This window comes from Ascidiella aspersa, chromosome 7 (assembly GCF_963924565.1).
Source record: "Ascidiella aspersa chromosome 7, kaAscAspe10.2, whole genome shotgun sequence".
NCBI lineage: Eukaryota > Metazoa > Chordata > Ascidiacea > Phlebobranchia > Ascidiidae > Ascidiella > Ascidiella aspersa.
This window is the reverse complement of record NC_139453.1, coordinates 26429745-26440825: the sequence shown is the minus strand read 5'-3', so window position 1 is coordinate 26440825 and position 11081 is coordinate 26429745. Positions and strand designations below refer to the sequence as shown.

The 11081-nt window shown below is 35.5% G+C and overlaps 2 protein-coding genes across 2 annotated transcripts; both read right to left on the bottom strand.

Moving 5' to 3' along the window:
* Window positions 1–3109: 3109 nt before the first annotated feature.
* On the bottom strand, window positions 3110–6867 carry LOC146138714 (arylamine N-acetyltransferase, liver isozyme-like). The gene is made up of 3 exons (XM_083394659.1): window positions 6535–6867; window positions 4132–4315; window positions 3110–3519 (listed from the first exon to the last, which is right to left on the bottom strand). The coding sequence occupies exons 1-3, from the start codon at window positions 6865–6867 to the stop codon at window positions 3110–3112; spliced, it is 927 nt and encodes a 308-aa protein (XP_083250785.1).
* A 1684-nt stretch (window positions 6868–8551) lies between these two features.
* Window positions 8552–9839, bottom strand: LOC146138713 (arylamine N-acetyltransferase, liver isozyme-like). The gene is made up of 3 exons (XM_083394658.1): window positions 9507–9839; window positions 9210–9393; window positions 8552–8964 (listed from the first exon to the last, which is right to left on the bottom strand). Exons 1-3 carry the CDS (start codon window positions 9837–9839, stop codon window positions 8552–8554), a joined length of 930 nt encoding a protein of 309 aa, XP_083250784.1.
* Window positions 9840–11081: the final 1242 nt, after the last annotated feature.

The following is an 11081-nucleotide window of genomic DNA, read 5'->3' as shown; positions in this document are numbered from 1 at the left end:
CTGATCGGTTTATTTCAGTTGACCTTACGACTTGGTAAACGTTGGTTTTTACATATACCCACTATGTAATTATATCGCAAGCCGGATCAGCAATATTGCACAACCCTTGATGCTTAACTGCTAATTATTTGCAATACTTATGCTCGTCTCCTCCCGTATCACAAAAATAGTACATATTTTAATTTGTGTTCAAACACAGATTTGCATTTTGTAACTTGAGCGATTGTTTTTTTACTTTTTTTTGCCCTTTAAGCACTTTGGTTCAGCTCTAACTTGGTTTTGTTTAAATAAAATGGTATCTCTTTTCGGTGGTGATTACAATTATACCATTTTATCATTTGATAATATGCTGGCGTTGGGTGATATAAATTAAAGAGAATTTTTTGGAGTCTTGCATAAACCCGAATTTATTGATTTGTGCTCCACCAGGTGTCAGTAAAACATTGAAATTAAATGACTGACGACGCTAGGACACTAAAGCAGTTTGTTTAAAATAAATCAATAAACTTCTACAATTATAAATTTCACTTGTAAGCACACATGTAGATTTCAGTTGTAAACACACATATGTGTGTTCAGGTTTTATTGCACAAACTTCTACAATTAACAAAATTAATACGATGGGTCAAAATTTATTTTTGTTATGTCAAAAATACTCGCCCAATAGGTAATTTTAAGATGAGAACTTTTTGTTTTTGATAATTCAGCTGGAACCGTGGATAACATTTCTATTGAGACGGGCTACAGATCTGGTGGGACTTCACCTACAGATTCGCAAACCAATCTCTGACGAGTGCCTGCAATATGTAAACAATCTCGTTAGCTTCTTGTATAAAGGCGTTGTGTACAATGACAATTTGAACAGCGTAAAACAGTGTAGGCTGCTATAGCTTGTATAGAAGTTCCAGATTTGTCTAAAAGAAAACAAAACACTTGAATTGTACGATTTTTTGTTTCTATAAGTTGCGTTTAAAACGTATTTTTTGAGGTTAAACAGCATGAATCATATGGGGGCTACGTTTTGCCTTGTGCTGCAAATACATTCGTACTGTTTAGGCAAAATATATAAATATTCATTAAGTAAACACGTAACACTTCGTTAGTCCTTGTTTTCCCAATCAATATCCTTATTCTGGACGCTTGTTCATGTATAGCACTTTTTAAGATATTATGGTGTACTGTTATTTCAATAAAACCCACAAAAATAAAATGTTTTTATAATTTAAGGTATGACAGGTTACCAGTTTTTTTTTTTTTGCGCGGCGCAAAAAATAATTGAAATCAGCTGATTCGAAACGGCGCAGCAAACGTTCAGCTGATTTAAAACAAGTAACGTTTCTTTCTAGTGGAATAATAAGCAAGGTTTGCAAATGGTGGAAGTGGAAAAAACAAATAAAATAGCTAAAAACGGTTTAGTTTTGCTTCACTAATGCATCTTAAAAAGATAACCACGCTATTGTACATCATGAAAGCGCGGAAACTTTAAAAGGTAATGTAATTTATCTAATTTCAATTATTTGTTTGTGATTTGCAATTTTTTTGCAAGTCTACCTGTTCGCTTTAACAATTATCCTAGAACTTGTCAAACTGGGGGGTTGCGAACTTGATTATGCAGAGTTTGAAAAGTAGGTAGGTTATACAGCAGTAAAACTAGTACACTTAGGTCATTTTGGAGCATAATGGTTGAAGGTTGTAGTAGGAATAACCAAGCCCATACAGTTAAGTCACTAATTTTTGCATTTGTAAAAAAGTCTATCGTGGCGCCGAGAAAAAACTATGGTTGATAACACATTAACAGCTTTATTTGTACCAGTGAAACAGCGCTAGAAACAACCGCCCCACATTTAAATGACTATTAAAAATCCATAGCTAACAGTGTGTACAATTTTAACAAAAACAATCGCGTCCGCAATGTATAAGTATTCAACTCTTTCGTTTCGAAAATAGTTAACTCCTTTTATACATAATAGAGAACTGTCGAATTGATTAACAGGCTAATTAAAGTGAACAAACGGTCAAAATGGCATTTATCTCCGTCGATTAAGTGTAATCTAATATAAAATTTAATGGAAACTATTGCCTGCTATTTCTAAAACATGACTTTGTTTTGAATCCAATGGACACACTTTCATTATATTTTTGGCTATGTTACGTAATGTAATTAATGCCAAGAAAGAAAACCATATGTCATAATTGTATACATTTACCCAAAAGTATTTCTATGTAGGCTACGCTGAAACAAAATCTATTTGTAAGAACAATTATAAAAACATAATCAAATTCGAAATAAAACGCAGAAATAGGACTAAACCCAAATAGTTGTAATAACGTCTGTGGGTTTTAAGCACAATGAAAGAATGTTTATTGCCAATAAACAAACGACAATCTGTACTTACACAGGTACTTACGATACATACATACAATAATTACCTCCGTACAACGTACGCAGTCTGGACTCCACAATGAACAGTATGCAAGACTGTTCTTTTTTGGTATAAAATGAAATCCCTTATATACAGCATTCCAGCTGGCGGTAATTAAATATCGTGACAATGCGGTTCGGCGACGCAACAAAAAACAGGAAATTTCGGAAACACGATCAGCAATATGCTGTTAAATTAATGAATACACACAGCAGGCTAGCGAGGCGACGACACACTCCACCAGGCTGTTTCAATTGAATGACCGAAGTTTCAACTCGGTAACAATATGAAGCGCAAACGCTACACGTCCAAATCTGAAAAAGTACTATATCAGTCGGAATATGACATAATGGTTAGAATAAGGCCTATGCAACACTTCACCTCAAACGTCGACACCAAAACGGGTGATTCCAGACCGATGGCCCCCAATCGTAAACGTAATATTACCAACGTGTAGCGACACAAACAATGCAGTAAGGCAAAGCAGAAATAAAAGAAATCAAATTAAATCGAAATAACTGTGAGACATTTCACGTCTTCGCTTTACATACTTGACGCTTGGAATGACAAATTCTTTTCACTGTCGAGCAAAAAAACGTAGTTGAAAAATGTTAAATCATTATAAAAGTGGAAATTTGCCGCATAAAATGTGGTGACAACAACGTTACATTTTGAGCCCACCATATTTACAGACTTTTCTTGTTCGTTTTGCGACTGAAAAAATTGGGTGTATGTTCCAAGTTACATTTAAACACTTTGCGGGTGACTTCGACCAACTGCTGGTCGTCTTTAAACTCCATCTCCTCCAATATCTGATCGATGTAGGGATCCACGCATTTCTTAATACTGTAGTTTTTGTCCCAAGCAATGAACACGTGGTCGGTCTCCAAACGTAGCATATAAACTCCGTTCTGCAGAGGGTGACCGGGGTCTGATTGTATGATTTCACAGCATTCGTCAAAGTCACTAAGCTTTACCGGCTTTGTGCTGAAGTTGTTAATGAAACTCCAGTGGTCGGACTCAGCTTTGGCGCATTCCTCATTGCAGTAGCCATTTTTTGAACCCGGCACTCCTGGACCTTGCTTCAGAACATTTCCTTCGAAAAATATATTTATTTTTAGGCATAATTTCTACCAGGCATAGTAAACCAAACCTTTACCAGAGGACCTGCTTTTTGATTTATATAATTATACTTGTTTGAATTATTTGCTTCAAAAAACAATGACAGTGGACTACTTGCTTTAAAGCTTTTCGCCAACATTTACAATACCAACAATAAAGTATTACTGGGTCAAATATTTTCGACTCGCTTCCCTCTGAACCTGTTTAGCTCAGTTGGTAGAGCGATGGTCTCGGTATTGGCCGGAGGTCGTGAGTTCGAACCTCACTGAAGGCCAGTTGTTTTTTCTAGCTTGTCTTGCTTGCATGATTGATCTCTTAAAGTTGTGGGATCATATCTATTAATTTAAAAGCAATATTGTATCTGAACAAGTTCTGTTATAATCCCGTGGTTTTTGGAATGCAAACAGTAAAAAACAAACAATTTTGGCACATGAAATGCTGATTCAGATGAAATTGAGCACAAATTCTTCGAGGTGTGAAATATATTTAACTTTAAATCTGTAAACTGCCTTTCTGCTTCTAAGTGGAGTTATTTTTGCCTTAACGGAAAAAGCACAAATACATTAAACAAATAGATTTGCGTTACCTTTCACATCGAGAACAGTCTTCTTGTGGCGCTCCACGAAAAACCAAGAATCGTCTTTGCCCGGAATGTTTCTCAACCTGTAAATACCGTGGGCAGCGACGTGGGGCATCATTGATACACATTTCATGGGGACAGCTGTCAACCAGGATGGATCACAATAGTAGTAGTCACCGCTAATTAATATCTTTGAAGCGATTAAAAAAAATTAACGTTGATATATATTTATATAAAAATAAAAGTTGATATATATTGATATTGACGTAAAAAAGCGTTATGATTTAGTTACAATTTACAACAGTGGTCGGCAAACTGTGGGCCGCGGCCCAAATGTGGGACGAAGGACCATTTTAGTGGGCCGCGTGTTGCTTTCCAATAGTTTAGTGTTATCATGTAGTTGTGACATCCGTACATTCGTTGCGCTGTATTTTAAAAGTTGGCGTGGTTAAGAACTTTTCGTTTGATGAAATGATTTGATGATATTTTTATATTGTTTCTGCGTGTTTCAGGCCCGCGTATCAAATGTGTCCCTGTGCCTGACAAACTATAGTTTTGCCGACTTTAGCTGTGTATGCAAACGCAAAATTTTTCGCGATTTGCGCGTACATTTTTGTTAACAGTCTAACGCTGCATGTGGACTTATGACGCACTGAAACAGCAATTTTTACCAAATTATCTAGTTGATGTAATTTTCTATTTAATTTTGTAGTATGGATATTGTATCATGAGTAACATTTATCCAAGTTCTAAAAGAAAATTAACGCTATGTTGAAAATGAATAAAGAGTTATTCGAAACGTTCAAAATGATACCTACTTCTGTATGGGCTTTGATATTCTTATTACGTCTTACTACAACCTCCAACCAGACTTGGACAACTAGATTTATTTTAGCTTTTTAAAATTAGATTAGAATTAAAATTAGAGCATTTCAGTTTTTCCAAATTAGAATTAGAATTAGATCATTTTGAGTTTTCTCAAATTAGATTAGCATTAGAATTACCGAATTATTAAAAAAACGAATTTAAACTAAAATTGCATTTTAATATTCACAATCAATTACATTTAAATCGAGAAGTATTTTAATACGAATGTGCATTTCAATTATGTGTGTGCTAATTTTTAAGCATTTTAGCATAGCATATGATTTTTAGTCCGTGAAAATTACGTTTCAACCAAAGAGTTTTAATTCAAATTCTTTGTTTTTACTAAGAGACTAAAAATGTCGTTGGACAAAGTAGGATTTTTGGTAAAATCCAAATTAGATTAGAACTAGAATTAGCCGCATTTTTTAATTCGTTGAATTAGAAAACTAGAATTATCTAGTTGTCTGCCTCCAACCATTATGCTCCAAAGATTAATGTAATGTATGCTTTTTTCCGTTTCGTGCGAATCTTTTACGTGATTGCGACTGTACCTATTCAGCTGTGGGGATGATATAGTGTTAATGCAATGTCCAAGGGAAAAGTTTCGCCCACTGAAACCAAATAGGCGCAATTTGTTATTACGTTTCGCGCGATAAACCTGGTTTAGTTGCATAATACCACACCGGTTTGTTCGTGAACAATACGCTTCTCCAATTACTTGGACTATGACGTTACTTGTGACGTCAAATGTAGGTGTACGTTTAGTAGTGTTACTTAAATTTATTCAGCACAAAGGCGATATTCTATTGTTTCTTGCGTCGTGTGACTAATAACTTTACATTTCCATTTCGGTTAAATTATAAAATAAATGCCGCTATTTGGAGCAACGTTCGAATCTCTTTATGTGCCATATGCGTCACGTATCCCTTTTATTGAAGTTTTGCCAATTTAAACAAATAAACCCAATTTTGCAGCATATTGGTTGGAGGTTGTAGTAAGACGTAATAAGAATATCAAAGCCCATACGGAAGTAGGAAGCATTTTGAACGTTTCGAATAACTCGTTATTCATTTTCAACATATGAGAGAAGTCACAGATGGTAAGTGTATATATAATGCTAAGGCAGACGTCAGAAAGAAGGAAACGTGGAGAGATACACTACCTAAACCGGGTGTGCGGCGATTAGAAGGTAGGTGAAACTCAAATTTAAACTCAAATCAAATATTCTGGATCCGCCCCTGTTTTCGTATTGGTTTTATGTAGTGGGCGCGATGAAAAAAGTTTGCCGACCACTGAGTTAAAACAAAAATGTTAAACAAGGATACAGTTTAACGTAATAAGAATATCAAAGACCATACAGAAGTAGGTATCATCTTGAACGTTTCGAATAACTCCTTGTTCATTTTTAGTTAAAAATGCTCTAAAGATACAGTTTAAGATAACTTATTGCATTCATAACGGTTTTAAAGCTACTATGTTTTCTCAACGAAACTAAAGCTTTACGTACAGCCTAGTTAAACAAACCAAACAAAATACACTTACTAGAAGTGCCAGGTGATTAAATGGTGGAGTGAATTTTCGATTGACCCAAAAACAGCCCTGTCCGCAATGAACCTCAAAGCCCAGCTCTTCCAACAGCCACATGAACAGTGCATTTATCTCGAAGCAAATAGCACCGCTTTTTTGAGTGACAACTTTGTTGTAGATTAGCTTCAAGTCCAAATGGATATGAGGGCCGCCAAAAAGATGCACATTGGTATAGGGGACGTGCTTTATGTGCGCCCAGGCTAGGGCTCCAAGAGTAGCAACTGTTGTATCAAGGGAACCAGTGTAGCAAATCCGATTCAAATACTTTTCGACACTCATTTCCTCCATTTTGAAGACATAAGTAACTTTTCTTGTTGTCGTGTAACAGAAAGTACCATAAATAATATTAAACAGACAATAGTTCACTACAGACCGAAAATCAGTTGTTGTGCAGCATAGTATCTTAGTGTTCAAACTTTCTCAACAACCATTGATTCATAAGGAACTTTAGAATACTTATATCATTGGCTAACAAAACAATATAAGTAATGTTTTTAATTACCTTTCCGGAACCGCTGCTAATATCGACTGATGCACACAAGCTTAGAATTATGGCAAACGAAAACAAGACAAAATAGCCTGCGGGCGCAGAGTGGACAAGATAAGCTTTGACTTAATAAAATCAATTCATCATACTTTAGTTGCGTACTGTAGGCTATATTTAACTCTTGTCTGTCAACATTAATTTGTTAGTTAGGCTACTTTGCATAGGTAGCCTACCCTAACACTGAGCATTTATAACAGTTTTAGATATGTTCATTTTTTTAAGTTTCATTTTTTTTTAAAGAAAAAAACATTGTGTTGAATAATTAAAGATTAGAGTGTTTTCCGGACATTATCCAAAGCGTTGTAAAGTGATAAATCACAGTGTACCTAAAATAGTTTTTAACTTTTGTATCTGGACTTTTGCTAGGCCTAGCATAAACTCAACGGATTTTGCCAAAGCCGAACTCAGTATTCTGGAGTCAGACAATTTTCTGTCGTTCGACAATGTTTATCCTCAAAAAAAACGTATCTGCCTGGTTTGAACCAGGGCAATTTCTTTTTTCGGATTGATGGACTCGATAGTTTTCTATCCAATATCGATATTATGGAATAATTTTAATGTATCGCCTTAGCAATATTGTGCGATATCAGTATTGCTTTTTGTCAATAAATATTAAAAACCGTAAAAAAGTAAGAGCTTATTTAATAAAAGTTACGACAGGATACCAGATTTTTGCCCGCGCGAAATTCCAACACTGATTGAAATCAGCTGATCGTAAACGGTGCAGCAAACGTTTAGCATTTGATTAAACCAAGTTAAACAAAACAATGATTTCGAGATGGAATTATGAAAAAAAGGACACTGATCATTAAAACGTTCCTGCTTGGATCTATTAGTATCACCTGCTTTTTACGTCACGAATACATCCAAACTTTACAAGGTAATATTGTTTGTCTATGTTGAGAAGTTTTCCTGTAGTTTGTATTAGTGTTGTAATAATGACTTAACTTAGTCCACCTAAGTCAATCTTCTTAAATAACTTAAATTGGCTTAAGTCGTTTTGGTAAAATGACTTGACTTGACTGAAGTCTTTAAGATGAACAAAATTGTGAAACTCTATTGAGAACAAAAAACCTTCAGATTGCTGCATGTTGTCGTTTATGTTGTTTTTTAAATGAAATATTGCTCAAAATAATTTACCTATTTTAATGGTTTATCGTTGTATTATTATATTTATATCTACGTGTTTTTATGTTTGTTTGTCGCGACTGAAAAAGTTCGGCGTATGTTGTAAACTGCATTTGAACACTTCGCGGGCAAGTTTTTATACTATTTTTTTTTTAATTTGATTACTTCGTAATATACACTAATATTTTAATTTGGCCTTCATGAACTCAAAACAAAATAGTTCACGGACCCCCAAGGGTCGATGGACACAAGAGAAAGAACCCCTGATTTAAAGGTGCATTTTCGCACCAGCGATGTCTACGAACTTTCATGTTTCTTCTTTTCGCGGCTGAAAAAGTTCGGCGTATGTTGCAAACTGCATTTGAACACTTCGCGGGCAACATCGACCACATGCTGGTCATCTCGAAATTCAACCTGCTCCAATATCTGGTCAGTGTTGGGATCCACGCATTTCTTAATACTGTAACTTCTGTCCACAGCTATATATACCATTTTAGCCTCTAAACGTAGCATATAAACGCCATTCTGCAATACATTGTTAGGGTCTGACTGTAGGTTTTCACAGCAGTCCATAAAGTTACAAAGCGATTCTGGGGTCATACTGAACTTAAATTGTAAGCCCCAATGGTCGGATTCCGCTTTGGCGCATTCCTCATTGCAGTAGCCGCTTTTGGCACCCGGCACTCCTGGGCCTTGCTTCAGAACATTTCCTATAAATATAACATTTCAGTAATAGTATATCCGTATGTCAAGTATTTGCTTAAAAACAGTGACATTGAAATACGGTTTGCATCTTTTCCGTTCCGTTATCGTTAAAAAACATCATCATACAGTAGCCTACAATATTATTGTTTCATTATACTTTATTATACCACCTCTTTCAAATTGATATATCTTTTACCAGGGGTGTTTTGATAGTTAATTGTAAAAAAATGCATGAGCATGAATCAAATACCTTTGGCATCCAAAACAGTCTTCTTGTGGCGCTCCACGAGAAACCAAGAATCGTCTTTGCCCGGAATGTTTCTCAACCTGTAAATGCCGTGGGTAGCGACGTGGGGCATCATTGATACACATTTCATGGGGACGGTTGTCAACCAGGCAGGATCGCAATAGTAGTAGTCTCCGCTGATTAATATCTAAAATACAATGGGGGATATTCTAAAATTAAGTGTTATTTCATGTCAATTAATATACTGGTTGTATTGACTTGTGAATCATATTTAAGAACAAACTAAACAACTATACTTACCAGAAGTAATATATGGTTAAATGGTGGAGAAAATCTGTCCTGTTCCAAAAAACTGCTCTGCCCGTAATGAACGTCAAAGCCAATTTCTTTTAGCAGCCACATAAACAGTACATTCATCTCGAAGCAAATAGCACCGCTGTTTTGAATGATTACTTTGTTGTAAATTAATTTTAAATCGAGATGTATATGGGGACCGCCAAAAAGATGCACATTGGTAAAGGGGATGTGTTTCTTGTGGGCCAGGGCCAGGGCTGTAAGGGTAGCAACGGTTGTATCAAGGGAACCAGTGTAGCAAATCCGATTCAAATACTTTTCTACACTCATTTCCTCCATATTAAAGACAACAAGTAATTTTACTTGGTGTCCTGCAACAGTAAGTATATAGGCCTACTTATAAAAAAATGTTGTACAGCTTAAAAGTGTACGAACCGTTATAAAATATAAATTAGTCCTTGTATAGTCAAACAAGATTTCTCATAGTCATACAAGACAAGTAATTGTAATTACTACTATAGAAAACCGTTGCGAATATCGACCAAAACAAAGCACGCAAGATTATGGTCTAGCACACGAAAACAAGACTGGACACAGTTGACCATCACACCTTAAACGGTCTGCCGGCTAGAAGATAAAGAGGTGGTGTTTTAATCCGCTTTACGTTATGTTGATATTCTTTGTCACGTACTGTAATGTTTAGTGTATAAATGTCTTTAAAGTTATCTTAAAGTATCGAAAAGACGTAAAATAATTGGCAAGCGGCGAAACAAAACATTTTACAAAATGTGTAATATGAGAAATTGTAATAGACAAAATCAACTTTGTTCTATCAGTTCAATGTTGTTAAAACCCCCAAACGCAAATTTCAACAAATAACAACATAAGGAAACGGTATCGCTCGTCACTTCTCCAGTTCTAACTACATTGTAAATTACCAGGTTAAAATCAAGTTCAGCTCATCCGAATTTTTAGTCACACGGCGCAATATGTATGCATGGCGCCTTTGATCTGAATAAATCTAATTAAAATGGTAAAAATGTCGCGTAAAGCGGAAATAATTGTGTATTTACATAGTTGAAAAGTATAGTTTGGGAGGACATGGCCTTGCGACTCTGTAATGCAACAATGAGCTAAAGTAAAATCTCCTAGCCACCCACGATTAAAATACAGTGAGTTAAATATACGACCTACGGCCATCTTCTAAAACTGTAATTATAAATATTTCGTGGCACACCGAAAATTGCTAAATGATCATATTGTGGCGACAGCTCATGGGTTTACAACTGATCTACGTATTGTTAGCTAACACAATTGTGGTTCTGGACTATCTAACTTTAACTTGTATACCCTTGTAGCTTACAATGACTTTTTAATACTTCAAATTGTTTTAGCATTTTAACATTTCCAGCATTGAACAACGCGTGTCTTGTTCGTATTGCTTTGGACTAACAAACTTTGCCTTCCCATTTAAAAATTTTGGTCGTGACATACCCTTCAAGTTTAACGTCATCATGAGTTTATTTTCGTTCTTAACACGCACGTTCCAAATCAATTGTCAAACACGCCATGCAGAAAAAT

What these genes read in the sequence shown, in the direction of transcription:
- LOC146138714 (XM_083394659.1), bottom strand. Translation starts at nt 6,867, where the DNA reads ATGGAGGAAATGAGTGTCGAAAAGTATTTGAATCGGATTTGCTACACT. An exon ending in TTAATCACCTGGCACTTCTA is followed by an intron (nt 4,316 to 6,534) that starts GTAAGTGTATTT and finishes ATCGCTTCAAAG; the next exon opens with ATATTAATTAGCGGTGACTA. An exon ending in GACTGTTCTCGATGTGAAAG is followed by an intron (nt 3,520 to 4,131) that starts GTAACGCAAATC and finishes TATTTTTCGAAG; the next exon opens with GAAATGTTCTGAAGCAAGGT.
- LOC146138713 (XM_083394658.1), bottom strand. Translation starts at nt 9,839, where the DNA reads ATGGAGGAAATGAGTGTAGAAAAGTATTTGAATCGGATTTGCTACACT. An exon ending in TTAACCATATATTACTTCTG is followed by an intron (nt 9,394 to 9,506) that starts GTAAGTATAGTT and finishes ATTGTATTTTAG; the next exon opens with ATATTAATCAGCGGAGACTA. An exon ending in GACTGTTTTGGATGCCAAAG is followed by an intron (nt 8,965 to 9,209) that starts GTATTTGATTCA and finishes TTATATTTATAG; the next exon opens with GAAATGTTCTGAAGCAAGGC.